Here is a 19,411-nt window from a genome sequence, read left to right as displayed (position 1 = left end):
GAATAGGTGACAAATTCCTGAATTTGCATAGTACTCAAAGCTAATGACAAGTGCACACATTTAATTTAACCCAAGAAGTGAACCTAGCTAATACAATGTGAAGTGTGAACCTACATGTCTGATCCTTCAGTAATAGTATATTAAGAGTATGTGGCAGACTCTTTCTCATCCTTATTTTCCTCTCTTTCATATGAAAACGTTTAACATTTTAACCATGGTGTAAAAAAAATAAATCTGAATAAGTATCAATCGCAATTTGCCAAATTCAACATCACCATTTAGTTTGCACGTTTTACCCTTAAAATAGTTTGCACGTTTTACCCTTAAAATAGTTTGCACGTTTTACCCTTAAATATAATCTCAGTGGAGCCATAACATGCATCATTAAGGTAAAGCATGGAAGAGAGAAAATTATGAAAAAACATTCCTAAAGTCAGAGCTAGATTAGGAGATAGAAAACATTAATGACTGCGAAGGAACTAAGAGACAGAAGTCAATTTGCCAAAATAGATGAATGTTCTTTGTCATCCATTTCTATCTATCCCATCATATTTTCCAAAATGGACAAAGAATAATTAGGGTTAGAATTTTAGTCTTCCAGTTTGGACTTGGAAAATAGTTTCATTTTATATTATTCTGAAGAAAAATTTCCCTTTAATTTTCATGATCTTGTTGTTTACCTCTCATAGGGTATCACTGGTATTGATGGTGTTCCTGGACCTAAAGGCAACATGGTAGGTAAGCACAGGGAGTGAGGACTTTCCTTAGGATATGAGAGATATGAATAACAAATGAGATTTAGGGAGGTGAACAATGTTAAGTTATAAGGTCAGAAATGGCTGAGTACATGCGGTTAGAAGGCTGAAGGTCTCATACCTCAATCCTTGCCGCCTGGTGTCTTCAGATCTTGCCTCTGTTTTAGGTCAATGTTTCGGTATTTCCTGCTGTCACTATCTATCTTCTTGGGGCGGGGGAGATTATCTGACACCCTTCCCTTCAACCTAGTGTATAAGAGATATAAAAGTAAAGGTTCCCCCGCACATGCGTGCTAGTCATTTCCAACTCTAGGGGCCGGTGCTCATCTGCATTTCAAAGCCGAAGAGCCAGCGTTTGTCCGAGGACGTCTTCCATGGTCATGTGGCCAGCATGACTAGACGCCAAAGGCGCACGGAACGCTGTTACCTTCCCACCGTAGTGGTCCCTATTTTTCTACTTGCATTTTTACGTGCTTTCGAACTGCTAGGTTGGCAGAAGCTGGGACGAGTAACAGGCGCTCACTCTGTTACGCGGCACTCGGGATTCAACCCGCCAAACTGCCAACCTTCTGATCGACAAGCTCAGCGTCCTAACCCACTGTTTTCTATTGTCTTTCTGATCTCTAAAAGATATAAAGTACAAAAAACTTAGAGGCTTTAGCCTTTCTTACACCTGCCCCATAGGAGATTAACCAATGTTATAGGACTTAAATAAAATAAAAATTGAAGTAAAATGTAATAAAAATTATTCTCTTTTGAACTTTAAAATTGAAACTATAGATATTCTGTGATGCGGGAAATATATACTGCTTTCTTAGAAAATAGAGCATACAAGACAATACAGTACTCCAGGCAAATGACGAGATGGTGTTGGTTTTCTACAAATCAAGATTATTTTTTTTGTCAAGAGTTATTGATCCCAGAAAACCTATGAAATAAAGACTTCAAAGAAGAAAATTTGAATAGTGCCTCAAGTATGAATGAAGGCTAAATTGCAGACAATTGTTTAGCTTGTACAGAGAAACAAAATCATAAAATTTGGTGTAATACTACAGTGAAAAAAGAAAAGAACAATTTAATGCAAAAATAAGAAGAAACAATTGAATGTGCTTCTTTCTACAGAAATAGCCATTTCTTGAAACAAAATGCCTTTTTTGTAGTCTGCCAAGTTTGGATCTGAGGCTGGTGGGTGATGGTATTAGCCCTTTCTACTCTCTGCCTTGGTTCATTTACCATTAGGCCTGCCTAAAAATTTTAAAACACTTAATAAAGAGCATATTTCCTCAAAAATATAGGATGAGCAATTAAGCCTGTCTAGCAAGCAAGGATGCTGTATTCACAATATAAGAGAATATATGTTGCTCAGAGTTGAACTGTGAAGTCCTTGGTGCTCTCTGAGCGTAGTTGTTTGCTTGCAGATGTTTTATTACCCAACTAAGTAACATCATCAGTGCACTCACAGATATAAATATTAAACACAAACTAGTATGCACTTTGATTTCCTGCTGTAATACTATATATTGATCCAATCTACATACTACTAAATCACTCATGCCTATAACCTTTAACGGGGGGGGGGAACCCACGTACCATAGGGGCAATCATATTTGAACCAAGACATCTCAATTGGGCCAACATACAGAATGCATCCAAAACCTGTAATCCCTGGCTCCCGTGGGAATGAAAATTGGCAAATTAGAGGTGGCAACCCTGCCACATCACTCTCAACAGTTAAGCAAACTGGTCCTGATGTAGCCCTCCAGAGGCCAAGTAGACTGGAAGGCAGTCAGCCATGGTCAAATCTGTAAGAAATAGGAAGTTGGTCCAACTCCCATGTCTTTGGTCATTCTGTTTCTCTGTTTACGTAAAGAAATATCTTTGAAATGATGACCTGCCAGGTCACAGGTTGCCTAGTTCAATCTAAGAATCTTCTGAGAAGATTCTTCTAGAGCAGAACCTGAGAATATATCAATCTTCACACCAGCCATTGAAGTTTGATTTAGTAGACTAATTTTAAAGGGGACAAGATATAACATAAATGGAGTTCCAGTCTGGCTAGAATGATACTGTCCTGATCCAAATGCTATTTTTTTAAACAAATTACGTTAATTGAAGAATGAAGCTCATCCTATTTTCTTTTACAGTATATATGTGCATCTTGTAGAAATATGAGGGAAGTGTCTATATTCATAAACAGTGGAAATGTGATGTGGCATATATAGGGTGGATTTTTTTTTAAAAAAAATTAAGCATAGTAGTTTAATTCATGAAGAAAAAAAGATATAATTTAAATATTCCATGTTATAATCTGGAAAATTATATGTTTCCAAATATTGCTAGATATGAACTGGTTGCTATAACAATTAGCATAAACTAGTCTTCAATCAAATACAATTTTTCTAAAGCCATATTTTGCTCATATCATCCAATTCTTTTTCAATGCAAAACAAGGTCCGCTTAAAACCAAGACAACCAATTTTGTAATGCTGGGTTTCTCTTTTGTCTTCAGTGTCCTTGGAAGGACATTTTTAAGTACTGTCATTAGTTCTGAAGATGAAGTTATGTTTGTTCCTTCAGCAATTTAAATCTTTTGCTGGATTTGCCATGTGACCAGGATATTTGATCTGTTACTCCTTTTTATTTTAACCAAAGGAAAGTAGAAATAACAAAAATATGGTAAAGAAAAATTAAAAAAGCAGTAGATTGTAATAAGCATACATGTTTTTGAAATATCCTAAAAACAATAGACTTCTAAACTTTAGGCCTGTGCTAAGCACATCTGGTTTTGTTTCTCATATTTATTTGTTCAGTGCAACAAAATACAGGGAAGAAATTATGCAAAGGGTCTCAATAGTCTGCTAGTATGTCTGTCTATCTTTCTATTATTAGGACCCAGAATAGATTCAAAAAGGGCTAAATTTTGTGTGCTAGGAAAACCAGTCAAAGAACATTTGAATTGAACAATGGATTATATTGGGGGTGGGGTAGGGATATCTAATACATCCTTGTGGGAAGGGCAGTTGGCCAGCAGTTTGGAATGCTGCCAATTCCCCATTCTAAGCCTGATGGTGAAGTCCAACAATTACTGGGATAGAATGAAAGTAAACGTTAATGCTTTTTCAATTATACTCTTCCATCCCGAATCATGAACAACAGTTTTCAACAACAAATAGATATGTGCAGTCTATATTCGCATAGGGGAAGAGGGTTGGTTTGTTTGCTTACTTACAATAAAATGTTTATACCATCCTACTTCTAATGATTCTCAGCCAAACTTTTAATCCTAAGAAACGTACTGCAAACAAACCCTAGCCCTCAGTGAAGAATTAAGAAGTAAGACACAATACCCTAGCATCAGAGCATTGGTTTCCCAAAAGCTTTAGAAACAGGATCTTGGCCTTCTTCAGGTGTTTCATTCTTCAAGTCTCTGCCCTCTCCACCTTAGTAATTTTACTCATTGTGTCACAGCTGTTGTTGTCTTTTCCATTATGACATATGTAAGCATGTATATGCACTGGACTTTGGCTGACTTCAGGGTTTTCTGTCTTCAGGGCATTCCAGGTGAACCAGGCCCACCTGGGCAACAAGGAAACCCTGGATCTCAGGTGTGTATTTTCTTTGCATGTAGCTGTGGAAGAGTGGGATGTAGAGGGTGGGGATAAACATGAGCAGGTCATTTGCTGGTGAGTCTGTTAAAACAACAACAACAGGGAGGAGAGTATTACATGCACGATGAAGATTTTTGTTACTTTAGTGAAATGTGCGGGTTAACCTTTTTTTCAATCATTATTATATTGTTAATATTCTTCAATCTCCATGTGGGCTATTATTAACCCCAGGAGGACAGTTCCCACTAGTGTCTAATTTGATTCTGACTGTGAAGTTTATTAGCAACTGGGTTCATAGCGTGAGGACAGGTATAATATAAAAACAGTTGGGAAAATATTACAGTGCTAACTTCATCCAACTGTGGTAGGGATGCAGATCAGCACATTGAATAGTCATGTTACTTGTTTCATCTATATCAACGCAGGGTAAAGTGCACCTAGTTAATTTTATGTCATCCAAATAGACCATATTTCTGTGTTTGATCATCAACCTTAACACGCAAACTTTTTTTAAAAAAAAACTGGAGCATTAAGAGAGAGGCTCGTGCTGTGCAGTTCTTGGAAGAGATGCTTCACTTTCTTGATAATGGAAGTGAAACACTCCCTCAAAATTGCCCAAAGAAGCAATATCGTTCACTTGCATCTAAGAACAAATGAAGTAGCCATGTTGTCTTCTCTTGCTGTCCTTCAGAACCCATTTCTGCCTTCTCCTACAGAACTCATCCAATGGGAGAAAGCTAAACGTAGTCTTCTTCAAAAAAGTAAAAGAAATGGCCAAGGAGCTTTCTTCTACTATCTACTTCTTCTACTAAGTGCTTCTGAGCTAGATACCTTCAGCAAATGCTATAGGAATGTCTAGCTTGGAATGTCCTTGGTGTACAGACAGTCTTCACTTAATGATGGCATTTAATAACTGGGACCAGCAATTCCATTGCTAAGCAACACGATTGTAAAGCATGACATTACATGACTGCACCAACTTAACAACAGCAGTTCCATAATTAGGCAAATTCCACGTTTATTAAACACAGTGTCACTTGGTTGCCTTTTGCAACTTCTTGCCAGCTTAACTCAGTGATTTTGCTTGTCAGAAGCCAGTGATGAAGATATCAAGTGGTGATCATTTGACCACAGGATGCTGCAACATCATAACTGCAAGCCAGGTACCAAGTACCTGATGTGACTATGGAAGCACTGTGAGAGTTACAACTATAAGGAACCATTGTAAGACTCCTCATTCAGTCCCATCAAAACTTTGAATGGGCACTGAATGAGGACTGCTTGTATGCAAAATGACTTCTGGGTTGGGTAGGTTTGAGGGAATTTCAGGCAATCCTAAAGCATCTACTCTGGGTCACTTTCCAAAAACTTTTGTTAGTGGTTTAGAGAAGGCAAGCAGCACATTCTTTGCAGCACTCACCAGAGGAGACAAATAAATTGGGGGAGGCATTGCTTGCCTCCTCCTGTGGTAAATGCTATGTAGCAGGCATCACTTAGGTTCTTCAGAATATTTAGTGAAAATTTGCATAGTACAAATATCCAGATCTGCATCACATACCAGAAGTAGGCAAATGAGTTCACTCAGCATGCCCAGAATATTTTTTTTAAAAAAAATTCTGGATAGTTTCTGCACATGCTGCAGGAAAATCTGTTCTGTACCAGCCTGCTACCGCCCTTGCAGAAAAGGCAACCCCTTTACAGACGGCAAAAGGCTGGAATACGTCTGCCAAATTTATTACAAAAACAAACAAAACATGAAACAAGATACCGGAGCTTTGAAACACTATCGGAGCGGTTGCTTTCAGCAAATCAGCCCTCCCCCAAACATTCCCTTTATAAAGAGTTCAGGGCGTGGCCTCTCTTTGCCTCCTTCCGAGAAGTCCCACAGCCTTCCTCTGCTTGCTCCTACTTGACTGCCTCCTGCGTCAGGCGTCCTTGAACAGGGCCAGCTGTGGGTCATCTTCATCCACACTGTCAGGCTCACACAGCTGGGTCTCCACCAGGTAGGAGGGGCCTGGCTGGGGGCTCTGCGGAGCCTCAAAGCCATCATCAGCAAGTTCTTCAACACCCCCCTCCTCCCCCTCATCTGAGTCATCCGACCCAACTGCCGAACCCACAGGCTGACCCTGAATCACAACAAAATCCAGAAGAGATGGCTGAAAGTAACTTTTATCTTTTTCCTAGTATAAATTGATTTGAGACAACCAAATTGCTATAGCAAAGCGATTACATTGCCTCTGCACTGAAAACTATTTCATCAGAGAAAGAAACTAATCAATGCTCTGCAAATTTCTGCACAAAATACGACGGTGTGTGTACGTGTACCGTTAAGAATTTATCTTTTCAGGGAAATAGATATATTGGAACTGAAAGGACATTTCCAAGATAGTCCCAGGGCTCTGAATACAGTAACTATGCCTTATCCATAAAAATGATGATGATGATGATGATAATTCTTGTAAATTGTCACATTTCTCCACTCTGCTTGGTTTTTCTCCCCTAGGGTTTGCCCGGTCCTCAGGGCCCAATTGGGCTTCCAGGAGAAAAGGTGAGATGGAATTAGGGCGTGTCTAACTGAGTGGAAGAATTAGAACTAGGCTGAAAATCCCAATTTTCAGGATAGCTGTAGCAGCGGGCATCAGAGTTCCACCACTGGGATCTAATGCAAAAGACTTGTGCAGAGAAATTTGTTTTAATCACCCAGTTCAGGGTGATTTTGTAGCAATCGCACCTAATGATCCTCCAAGATTTCTTTTATTTCAGCCGTATAATATAGGGCGGGAGAGGATTACATTTTGTTGCTGATTTTGTTTCTGTAGCTTGGAAGAAGATGCCCAGCTTAAATCTGGTACAAATTCCTCAGAAATATGCCAATGGCTCCCAATCTGCATTCCTACTCAAGTCAGCGGATCCTTAGTCATGTATTTATTTGATAGGAGATGTGAGAACAGATAAGAACTATATCACTCAATCCATTGTCACAATTCAGATTGTCCTGCCCAGCTTTCTGATCATCTCTCCGCATTTTTTTTCCACAGGGTCCACCAGGAAAACCAGGAATACCAGGATTGGCTGGAATGGATGGACCTCTGGTAAATGCCAACATTATTAAAATCTTCATGAACATGGTACTCGAAACCAGGCCAGTTTTCTTCTTTTGCGATAGCGCTAATATCTGAGAAGAGGCGAATGATGTAAACGCGTAGAGATCTACACTCGGAGTACTACATTAGGCCCAGAAGAAAACTTAGCTCCTCCGTGCCTTCTCTTCTTTTTCTATTGACCCAATATGCTTTCCCAGTGGAACTGCTTCATTGTGGTGAAGTACCCTTAAGCAAGCGTTCATAATACAGTTACTTCACAAGACTGTCTCTTCTATTGCTTTTCAGGGGCATCCTGGAAGAGAAGGGCCAGCTGGAGAGAAAGGAGCTCAGGTAAAAAGAAAGAAAAAAGCCTGCATCTGATAGGAGAATTAAAGCTTGCTATAGGTAAAGGTAAAGGTTCCCCTGCACATGCGTGCTAGTCGTTTCCAACTCTAGGGGCCGGTGCTCATTTCCGTTTCAAAGCCGAAGAGCCAGCGCTTGTCCGAGGACGTCTCCGTGGTCATGTGGCTGGCATGACTGGACGCCAAAGGCACACGGAACGCTGTTACCTTCCCACCGTAGTGGTCCCTATTTTTCTACTTGCATTTTTACGTGCTTTCGAACTGCTAGGTGGGCAGAAGCTGGGACGAGTAACAGGCGCTCACTCTGCTACGCGGCACTCGGGATTCGACCCGCCAAACTGCCGACCTTCTGATCGACAAGCTCAGCGTCCTAACCCACTGAGCCACCGCGTCCCTATAAAGCTTGCTACAGAGGCATCTAAAATAGATACTCTAGAAAAGAGAGGTTTTTTTCCCAGTCTCTCATCTTCTTCCCAATGCAAAACAAAATCCAAATCTTCAGAAACAGGTGGACTTAGGGACTTTTAAGATTGCAGCAAGGGTGGGAAGGGAGGCTGCCTGGCAGACCTGTTTTATATTTTTTTCTCCTTCAGGGTCCATCTGGTGCAGCAGGACCTGTTGGTTATCCAGGTCCACGAGGAGTCAAGGTAAAGAGATACCTCTTTTCGTCATATCTCTCTCTCTCTCTCTCTCTCTCTCTCTCTCTCTCTGTGTGTGTGTGTGTGTGTGTGTGTGTGTGTGTGTGTGTGTTGGGTGGAGCACCCGGTCTACCAAATCTAAAGCCGTCCTGTTCTGCGTTTCGCTCCAGTCTAGGAGCATCTTTTGCAGGCAGACGTCACTCCTGTGAGCACTGTAAATTCAAAATTTTGTGGCTGACAAAGAGTTCAAGGGAGACTAGTATAGCTATTTCAAGCTCTTTAGCTCTCATCAGCTAGTCTTACCCCTCTGGGATTCGAACCTGGGCAGCTTGCATGTTAGGCAGCTGTATTAACCTTTAGACCACAGGCTCCCCCTCACTCCTGTCAGTAGGAGGATACATATCTATGTATATATATGTTCTCTCTATATATATTCATGAAATCAATATACATGGCTACCCAGTTGACCTGGCCAGGGTGGAGTACACAATTAGAACCAGCAAATAACGACGACAACAAGAATACAGTAAAATATAGTAAAATACGTTGCACCAGAGGTTATGTCAAACAAAGAAACAATCAAGATCTTTCAATTCTGTCCCAGGGGAAGAAAAACAGGCATTTGGAAAGTATCTGAAAAGAAGGGGGGGGTCAGCAGGCCACCTGGTCTCAAGGGGATGGTGTTCCATAGGCATAGTGACAGAGAAAGGATGTCTCCTGGGTCCTGCTAGAGAGGATACTAGTTAAATGAGAGGACCTGGAGCTCCATGGGACCTAGAACCCCAACACATACACCATTCTGTCAGATATTATCAGAGAGGGGGGGGGGAAATTGAAGACAGACAGTCCCACAGACTCTGTTTCACTAAGGAGTTTGTAGATAACAACCAGCATCTTGCATTGAACCCGGAAGACTACTGGTAACCAATGTAGCTTGCAAATATTATGCTTGTGATGTTACATAGGTGCACTGAGGTGTGCTCATAACTACTTATGCATTTGCATTTTTTGAGTGGTTTTCAAGGGCAGCTGCATGTAGATATACAGTATCACAGTAGTCCGTACATGAGATGATCAAAGTATAAATCACTGTGAATAGAGTCTCCTGATTCAGAAATGGACATAATTGCTGCACAAGATGAATTCATGCAAAAACCCTCCAAGCCAGGGTTGCTACCTACTCTTAACATAAATGTCTATGGAGATTCTCAGTCATCCAGGTCATGGTTGTTCCAAAGGTGCTTTTTTCAAAAGGCAAGTGGACTTTGTTTTTTTCCTTAAAGATGTTTTGCTTCTCATCCAAAAAGCTCGAACTAAAGACGCTTCTTGGATGAGAAGTAAAATGTCTTCAGGGAAAAACCAAGTCCAGTTGCCTTTTGAAAAAAGCCCCTTTGGAATGCTCTTATCATACCAGCCGTGAGTCTAGTAGGGCCCCTAAACTGAGCATGAACCCTATTTGAGCTAGTGCAATCCCATCCAGAACCAAAGATGGATACTCTCATGATCCAAGTAAAATCCACAGTCACTTGGTCTGGCTAAAGTTTGGTTTGAGCCTGTTCTCCTCCATCCAGACCTCCCCAACTGCCAGACCTTGAAACAGAATCTCAATGGCATTGCTCAGCCAGCCAAGGTTTGAGTTGTAGAATGATATACAACCCTAGGCTAATGGATGACTTATGTAAGCAACTTCCAGTAGAAGCCAAGCAGAGGCAAGAACATCCAAAGGAGGTGATCTAAAAGTCAGATGATGGCTGCAGCCATGCAGTCAAAGCTTGCTTTGTCCCAAAAGTTGAATGCTTTTCTTCACAGCAAAGAACTGGACTGTCAACCTTCAGAATTTAATAGTCACTGCTTGGACCTACCTTTTTGTGTGTAGCCATTCACAGCATGTAGCTTCCTGCCTATAATCAAGGCTTCTATATAAAAATAAATGTTTAAAGTTGGTTTCTATTAAAAAAGTACCTTATCATTGTTTTCCTTTTCCATAGGGGGCCTTTGGAATAAGGGGCCTCAAAGGCAGCAAAGGTGAGAAGGTATGTCTCTGAGGAGAGTACAAGGTAATATCAGAGAAAGGGCTCCACAGATTTCATCAAATTTAAGAGAGCATTTCACTGCTCCAGCTTTCTCTGTGTTGCTAACATGCTATTCTAGAACAGATCATGAACATTTAACTGGAGTAAGTGGAACAGGTATTACATCTTTTGACCTTCTTCCAATGCAGAAATTGTGGCATGCGCTTGATCTGAATGTTGAGGTTCCATCTGGGTATAAAGCCTTGAAAAGTAGTTCTTTTGAATTTTTATGCTAGTTTCTAGATTGCAACAAATTAAAATTTAGAGTTGGGTAATACAGTAACTTTGTTAGGATCAATTCACCTACACATCTTGATACGATGCGAGACGATGCAATGTGATGCGATGCGATGCGATGCAATGCAATGCAATGCAATGCAATGCAATACAGGCCAATATCTGTAACTCAGGTGTAGGATGAGGGTGAATGTTCATTCTCCAAGCTTGTGGGTTGGTTTCTGAATGTTTCGTTACCAGGCTAGGTAACATCTTCAGCAGCGTTTAGGGAATGTCAGTGTCAGTAGTGTTCTGTTTATAAGGGCTTCAGGTTTGGGTGTGTCAAGTGAGGGTATTGTAATGGCTCAAGTATGAGTCATCAGTGGGAGGCTTGTGATGGGTCTTGTGATGGGGAGGTGACCTCAGGTCAGGGTCATTGGGAGGTGAACTGCTGGTGAGGAGGGGGCTTGGGTGGGTTGGTTGAGGGTCAGTGCTGTCTCTGGCTGGCTGTGCAGTTGATTTGGATTCTGAGGGATTCACAGGCTGGCTGTAGGTCGATGTGTCTGTTGATGGAATTGCTTGTGGAGTGCCAGGCTTCGATGAACTCACGAGCATGGCAGGTGGTAGTGTGGTTGATGATTATAGTGCTGCTCTAATCAAACTGGTGTTGTTTGGTGTTGGTGAGGGTAGAGATTAAGGATTTGGGATTGTGATTGGTTGGCAGTGGTACTTAGCCTGGTAACAAAACATTTGGAAACCAACCCACAAACTCAGAGAACGAACCTTCACACATACATACATACATACATACATACATACATACATACATACCTCAAAGGAGCAGGAAAATATTCTGGTTATCAGCTAGAGATGATATAGAATAGAATAGAATAGAATAGAATAGAATAGAATAGAATAGAATAGAATAGAATAGAATAGAATAGAATAGAATAGAATAGAATAGAATAGAATAGAATAGAATAGAACGTGGAAGGGACCTTGGAGGTCTTCTAGTCCAACCCCTTGCTCAACCAGGAGAACTATACCATCTCAGACAAGTGACTACTTAGCCTCTTAAAAATCTCCAGTGATGGAGCGCCCACAATTTCTGAAGGCAGACTGTTCCACTGGTTAATTGTCCTCACCGTTAGGAAGTTTCTCCTTAATTCCAGGTTGCTTCTCTCTTTGTTCAGTTTCCAACCATTGTTTCTTGTCCTGCCCTCTGGTGCTTTGGTGAATAATGTGACCCCCTCTTCTTTGTGGCAGCCCCTCAAGTACTGGAATACTGCTATCATGTCTCCCCTATTTGTTCTTTTCTTTAGACTAGCCAAACCCAAGTCCTGCAGATGACCTGGATAATGTTTTATAGCAGAGTTAAAATATTGTCCAGATTTGAAATTCATCCAAATTTTAGAATCTCCTTTCCTAATATAATTCAGTATGTTGATATCTGGTTTTGAAAGATTTCTTTTCAGTATTATCTTTGAAGTTCTGACTAACAAATTACTGCTTTATAGTTTGAAATCCTTATATTCAGACAGCAAGGTACAACTGACAGATTGACGAGAGAATATAATTACAGATTCAGGCAGAGTCATTTTAACTAGCAAGTCTATTAGACAACTGTTCCTGTCTTTAGAAATATTTATGTTCTTTTTTTAGAGGGGGCAAAAGTTACAAATGTAGATAGGAAGTGAAATGAATTTTGCACACCATTAAAGCGTATGATTCTTCCTTTATATTTCAGCATTAAAATAAGATTGACATTTTTATTGTTCTCATGTTTTGACCTTTCATGGGTTCCTAGGGTGAAGATGGATTCCCTGGCTTCAAAGGTGACATGGGCCCCAAAGGTGATTGGGTGAGCAATATTCTTTCCAATATTCCCAGTATGAAATATGTTAACTACCACTGCTTTAGAAATTCATTCCTTACTGTTAGCATGGATAGTAGATTTTATTAACAGTTTTAAATAGAAGATAAACCAACAAAAACCAGTATAAAGTAAAGAAAAAGGAAAAAGACAAAAGTACAAAAAGAAAAGGTAAAAAGAAATAGAACCCTCCCAGTTCTTTTGCAAAAAATACAAGTATGATTATATAATTATCCCTTACTCATATGTTCACACAAAGAAAAATTCTCTTTTTAATATCACTGTTCTGTACCAGCCTGCTACCGGCCCTGCAGAAAAAGCAGGGACAACCCCTTTTACAAGAAGGCAAGAGGCTGGAATTACGCCTGCCAAATTTATTGCTACAAAAACAAATAGAACAAGACACGAACCAAGAAACAGGAGCTTTTCAAGCGGTTGCCTTCAGCAAACCAGCCCTCCCACGCATTCCCCCTTAAATACAGTTCAGGGCGTGGCTTCTCTCTGCCTCCTTCCGAGGAGCCCCATTGCCTTCCTCTGTTTACTCCTGATTGACTGCCTCCTGCGTCGGGCATCCTTGAACAGGGCCAGCTGTGGGTCATCTTCATCCACGCTGTCAGGCTCACACAGCTGGGTCTGCGTCGTGACCAGATGAGAGGGGCCTGGGTGAGGGCTCTCATCAAGCTGTCCAACCCCCTCAGCAAGCTCTTCAACACCCCCCTCCTCCTCCTCCTCTGAGTCGTCCGACCCAACTGCTGAACCCACAGGCTGACCCTGCATCACAACAATCACCAAGTTATTTTCTAATCACAAAAACCACGAATCATTTTTTTCTGTATCATGCAAAAAGTCTGTAAGGGGCTTCCAAGTCAGCCATAAATGCAGATGTTTTCTTTTCTCTAATCAAATAAGCTAATCTAGGTATACAGTATTTGCAGGCTCCACCATCTTCATCAACTGAATATTCCTATGTTGTTGGTAGTTTCGGATATTTTCACTTTTGAGCATATAATAGTCTCGCTACATTTGTCATATAGGAAACAAAATTTCCATGACTTTTTTCTAAGTTGCCTGTCCATTAATCTCAAAGAAAAGCTTCTCATTTCAATGTTGCTTTAATCTTTAAAATTTTCTGAATTAATATACGTAGGCAACATCTTTTTGACTCTTTTTACACATCCACCATAAAATGTCCTTTCATGATGTTCCCATTTTCAACAAAGATTCAAAGTAGCTTTATGCATTCTATACAATTTCTCTGGTGGCAAATGTCAATGATATTTTATAAAAATCCTCTTTAAAATTAGAACCCAATGTAAATTTCAATCCCATGAAAAAATTAAAGCCTCTACCTATTAAAAATAATTGCTCATGCCATTTTTAGAACAAGGACAGGGTTTTGATATTCAAGTAGAAGGATTGCCTTTCTGACATCACATAACATAACATAGGATCAAAGCTCTGCTATCTTGCCCAAATCCCACAACTTCCTAATCACAAAAGGCTTATCATAGCTGGGTTTTGGGTGAAGAAGCTAAGAGGCTAAGATTCAGGGAAGAATCATCCCAATTTTAGAAATCCAGAAGGAATTTTGCTTTTTGGAAAATTTTTGTAGCACAAGACAAAGATTCTCCATCCTGGCATTCGATATAATGATCTCTGTGGATGCCATGGAGTGTGTCTAGATTATATATAAATTGTTTTTACTGGCATGCATTGGTATCTGCTGCTGCTGAAGGTCAGGGAGGTCCTAAGAAATGACTTGGATGTATATGGCACGGTCCAAATTTCCAGAAAAACAAAGATCACACAGTCACCTTACCTATATTTTGTAGCAATCTGCAGAATCTCCATTGACTTTTTTTTAAAATGAACTGTATCTTTAGATCTGTTATGGACATCAAATAAAATTACCAGTTCAATAATGTTCTTTTAAACTGTACATTACTTTCACAACTGTGTTTTTCCCCCCCAAATTTAAATTTGGTAAATGGTGGGAGCATTTATAGAAGGAGATTGCTGTAGAGTGTAGCTCAGCCTTACACAAATTAACTGTTCACCCCCAGCAGAATCAGACCTCTTTCCTCTGAGTTGGAGTTGTTTCAGAGACCAGTTATAAGGAGATAAAATAATCATGGGGAAAAAAATTGATGGGACTTCTAGGGAGGATTCGTGGCAAAGCAGATGTCTCTGAAGGAGCAGGGGTGGCATTCAGTAGAGAGAGATGGGCAAATGGTGGCCAGCACAATTTCTCCAGAAACAGGAGAGATTGTGAGATCATCCATCTGCACTCTGGACAGGTGCTTCTTGTAAGTAGACTGTAGGAGCTGAGGTATTTGCAGTTGGCTTGTGAGTTGAGCAGCTGGGGCTTGAGAGAATATTTCATCAAGCTCATAGCCATAATATAGCCTTTATGGATATAAAGTTCAGTGAACCTCATTTTTTTTTTTTACTGTATTTCTTTTTTCCCCTTTTTTTCAAAATTTTATTGAATATACAGTTAAAAATACAGAAAACACAGTGGACATGATACAACTTCCCTGGCTTAAACAATACTATTAGTATTACCTTGTGAAAAGAAAAAGGTCTCTTTACAATATAGCAAAATATACATGTAGAATCTGTGAACTCTCTAGTAAATATTCTTTTGATCGTGTACATTATAGTTAAATAACTTTCAATTCTATCTTATAGAAAATACTGGTGTAAAGATTTCTAAGCTATCGACTTATCAATCAACATTTGTCCCAGCCTTCCTCCTTAACTCTAGCCATTTATACACTTCATTCCAAATTTCGTAATAGTCTGCTTCAGTTTTGTTCTTAAGCTCTAATGTTAACCTATCCATTTCGGCGCAGGATAGGATTTTATTTATTACTTCTTCTTCAATGGGGGGGGGTTTCTTTTCCCTTCCATTTCTGAGCATAGGCTAGTTTTGCTGCAGTTAGAGTGTGCAGTACTAAATATAAAGATCCTTTACTGAATTTATCCTTAGTAATCCCTAATAAAAAAAAGTTTCTGGTTTTAATTCGATTTTTTGTGACAATATCTCTTCCAGCCAATTTTTTATCTGATGCCAAAATTCTTGAGCTTTTGGGCACTCCCACATGTGATAGTAGGTCCCTGACAGTTTTCTACATTTCCAACATATCGAAGAAGTTTTTTTATCCATTTTTGCTAGTCTTGTGCAGGGGAGATACCATCTGTAAAACATCTTATATAGATTTTCTTTATAAGTGGTGGCTAATGTTAGCCTCCTGTTCCTATCCCATAATAATTGCCAATTATCTAGATCAGACATGTCAAACTCGCGACGTCACATGACGTCGCGAGATGTATCGGAACTTTTTCCCATTGCCGGCAATGGGATGGGCACGGTTTCTCCGTGACGCTCCGGCCCGTGGGCCGGCAGTTTGACACCCCTGATCTAGATCGATACTATAGCCAAAAATTTTGCTACAAATTAGCATTGTGTCTTTTACTTGTTCTAGCATGTCTTGCTCTAATAAATATTGATATATCTTTTTTATCATTTTATCTTCTGTTCCTAATAGAATTTTATCTAATTCTGTGCATTCTAATTTTATCCTGGGTTCTTTTTTATCTTTTCTGTATTGTGATTGTATTTGCAAATATGCCCACCATTCTAGCTCTATGCCATCTTCTAATAATTTTTCCCTTGTGATGTAACTTATTTACGCTAAAAAGGAGCTACTAGGAACCTTCAGAATGACAAATTTTATAGTACAGAGTGGGTTTCCTTTAACTGTTAGTGAAAGAAGTTTTAAATACTAGTTTAAGAATCTTAAACTTTTTTTCATTTGAAGTTAAAAAGCAAAATGGCGATTAGAACTTTGATTCAGTAAAGTTATATATAAATGGACTGGGATCCAGATGGATCGGAAATAAAATTTTGGAATTAATTATAAAAATCCTCCCCATGGGAAAATGCTTTCGTTCTGAATTCTTTAAAAATATGATAGGATGGGATTGTGAAGGTTGGACACTAAAGGAAACCCAAGTGAACTGAAGATTATAGTACAATTAAAGGAGAAGAACACTTAAATTTGACTAATACAGCATGGATCAATACTTTAATATTAGAGGATATCTGTGAACAATGGACCAAAAATATAATTTTAACAGTCTCTGCCAATTATAGATAGTGTTTAAAAAACTATGTGGAAGAGGAAGCTATTTAACCAGACAAGAGTGAGACTGATATGAAGGTGGATTTAAAAATGACAGGCTACAAGAATGATATGGAAAATGATGCTACACAGGATATACAAATGCAACCAGTTGATGTCTTAATACTTAAGAGGTGTATAAAAAGAACAAACCAAAAGAATGACTTGGATAACTTTCCCATATAGAATTCACAAAGGAGACTTGTTAAAGCTTTGAAAAATTTTGTGAGAAGGGACAAAGAAAAAAATGACAAGAAATCAAACCTGAGGATATAATTAAGGGATTAAATATTAATATTGTTAAAAGTAAGAGGCAGGAATACCAAAGGTTTCTTTGATCAAAATATATATGTTGTTATCTCTGGTAACCCTGAATGGACTTTTACTGATCAGGATTGAACAATGAGGCTGTAAGGAGATGTTATTATAAATGAGATGAGATATGGGAAGAAGAGATCTTTTTTTGTATTTAGAGAAATAGTGGTAAGTTACTAAAATTTTTCATACTCATTGGGATGAAGGTGGAAGTTGCTTCTTTATATATTTGTCTTTGTCTTTACTATATTCTATTTTTTCTTACTTTACTATTTTTCCTTTCCATTTTATCCTTTTAGTTTTCTTAGTTTGTGGTAGTTTTGTTTTTAATTATAATAATGAATAAAATTTATATATATATCAAGTAAGCAAAAATAATGGGTAGGCCATTCATTGGTGTTTCCCTGCAAACTGCTTTGTGAGACTAAATTCTTTATATATAGCCTTGTTCATGTTCATTACCATGCACTGGTAGAACTTTGCTGTAAAGTACCTTTATTTTCCTCTCTCTAAGACCCCTGTACATACACACTAAACACACACACACACACACACACAGAGAGAGAGAGAGAGAGAGAGAGAGAGAGAGAGAGAGAGAGAGAGAGAGAGAGAGAGAGAGAGAGAGAGAGAGAGAGAGAGAGAGAGAGTAAAATCTCAGACAGCCTGGGATTCATTTCCCTCTCTCCCCCATCTGAAATTGTGGATAAAATCATACATTTCTCCCTTAGAACAAAAGTGCAGTTTGGATTAGTTTCAGCAGCTAGGTATACACTCCATTGTATCATTCTCAGAAATGACTGCTATCACACTACATGAGTGTCTCTGAAGTACTGAGAACATGTTTTGAAACTAGAATTTTATAGCCCTGATTGGCACAATTCTTTTAACTCTTTCAACAGGGTGAGGCCGGCCCACTGGGCATACGTGGTGAGGATGGCCCTGAAGGGCTGAAAGGACAGGTGGGACCCAATGGGGAAGCAGGTCCTCCTGGCCTGACTGGTGAGAAGGTGAGCTTTTGGAACATAAGAAGCCGTTTGTCTGTCCCCTTAGTGGTCACCCTGGCATTCAACCGCTCTCAGAGTATCAGGCAGAGGTCTTCCTCATTATCACCTGATTATAAAAGAAGAAAGAAAAAAAATCAAGAGGCTGTGTATCCGGGGCCTTTGCTCTATTACTGTGTTGCGGTCCCACTGATTAATTGCAGCAGGAATTTGTTTAATTCTTTCTCCACTCACAAGAGATTGTTTAATTTCATTCCTGGGCAGATGTAGGCTCTGATCATCTCCTTTTTTTCTGCAGGGCAAATTGGGGGTGCCAGGGCTGCCAGGCTATCCTGGCCGCCAAGGACCCAAGGTAAGCAGGAGGGAAGAGCTGAAGTAAAAGAAGAAATTTTGTCCCAATCTATACTGCCCTGTTACTCGTCCCAGCTTCTGCCAACCTAGCAGTTCGAAAGCACGTAAAACTGCAAGTAGAAAAATAGGGACCACTCCGGTGGGAAGGTAACAGCGTTCCGTGCGCCTTTGGCATCTAGTCATGCCGGCCACATGACCACGGAGACGTCCTCGGACAAGCGCTGGCTCTTCGGCTTTGAAACGGAGATGAGCACCGGCCCCTAGAGTCGGAAACGACTAGCACGCATGTGCGGGGGAACCTTTACTTTTACCTTTATATTGCCCTGCCCTCAGATTGGGTTATTTTTCCACAGGGTTCGACTGGATTCCCAGGGCCCCTAGGCCTCATTGGAGAAAAAGGCAAACGAGTGAGTCAAACCGGGAGAGAAACAGGAAATACCCCTTGAAAGAAGCCATGAGGGGTTTTTTTTTGCAGACTACAAAGATGGGAGAGGATATGGGAAGATATGAGATTCAACAAAAGGGACTGCATTGGAAAAGGAAGTATGCAAACCCTTTTTTGAAGGTGCCAACTGCCGTTTAAGCAAAACGGTTATTCCCTCATCTCTCCGAGACTATTTTGCAGTCTCTTCATGAGGAGCAATTGTCAAGAGCACTAGTGGGCAAACTTGAGTTCTTTCCTTGTCCAGAAAGGAGCAGATGGAACTGCATTGCAGCCTGGATCTTGCTTTCACTTACAAAAAGTAACTGCATCAGGATTTGGAGGACTGTTTGTCCTCTATCCCTTGACACATTTTATTGATTCATTTTATTTGCTACAGCAGTGCTTTTATTTGCTAATGCTCACACTTCAGCATGGATCACAGCAAGGGAGCAGAGTCTGAGAAGCAGGATTACCCAATTACCAGCTGTTTTCACTGAAATGAATCTGAGAGAAATGGTTCTCTACT

At 39.9% G+C, this 19,411-nt stretch overlaps 1 protein-coding gene across 8 annotated transcripts in view; it reads left to right on the top strand.

Moving 5' to 3' along the window:
* COL5A3 (collagen type V alpha 3 chain) overlaps nt 1-19,411 on the top strand; it is a 137,223-nt gene that overhangs the window by 80,425 nt on the left and 37,387 nt on the right. For all 8 annotated transcript variants that reach the window (XR_014025282.1, XM_081318843.1, XM_081318842.1 and 5 more), the window contains 11 exons: nt 690-734; nt 4,307-4,360; nt 6,867-6,911; nt 7,402-7,455; nt 7,753-7,797; nt 8,402-8,455; nt 10,435-10,479; nt 12,542-12,595; nt 18,009-18,116; nt 18,409-18,462; nt 18,815-18,868. Coding sequence is in view for 7 of the 8 variants with exons in the window: in XM_081318843.1 (XP_081174969.1) it covers nt 690-734; nt 4,307-4,360; nt 6,867-6,911; nt 7,402-7,455; nt 7,753-7,797; nt 8,402-8,455; nt 10,435-10,479; nt 12,542-12,595; nt 18,009-18,116; nt 18,409-18,462; nt 18,815-18,868 (612 nt within the window). In the remaining variant the exon portion in view is untranslated. The remainder of the gene's footprint in view (nt 1-689; nt 735-4,306; nt 4,361-6,866; nt 6,912-7,401; nt 7,456-7,752; nt 7,798-8,401; nt 8,456-10,434; nt 10,480-12,541; nt 12,596-18,008; nt 18,117-18,408; nt 18,463-18,814; nt 18,869-19,411) is intronic.

This window comes from Vipera berus (assembly GCF_964194415.1).
Source record: "Vipera berus genome assembly, chromosome: 2".
In the NCBI taxonomy this organism is placed as follows: domain Eukaryota; kingdom Metazoa; phylum Chordata; class Lepidosauria; order Squamata; family Viperidae; genus Vipera; species Vipera berus.
The sequence above is the reverse complement of the archived record's forward strand: the minus strand, read 5'-3'. Positions and strand labels throughout refer to the sequence as shown.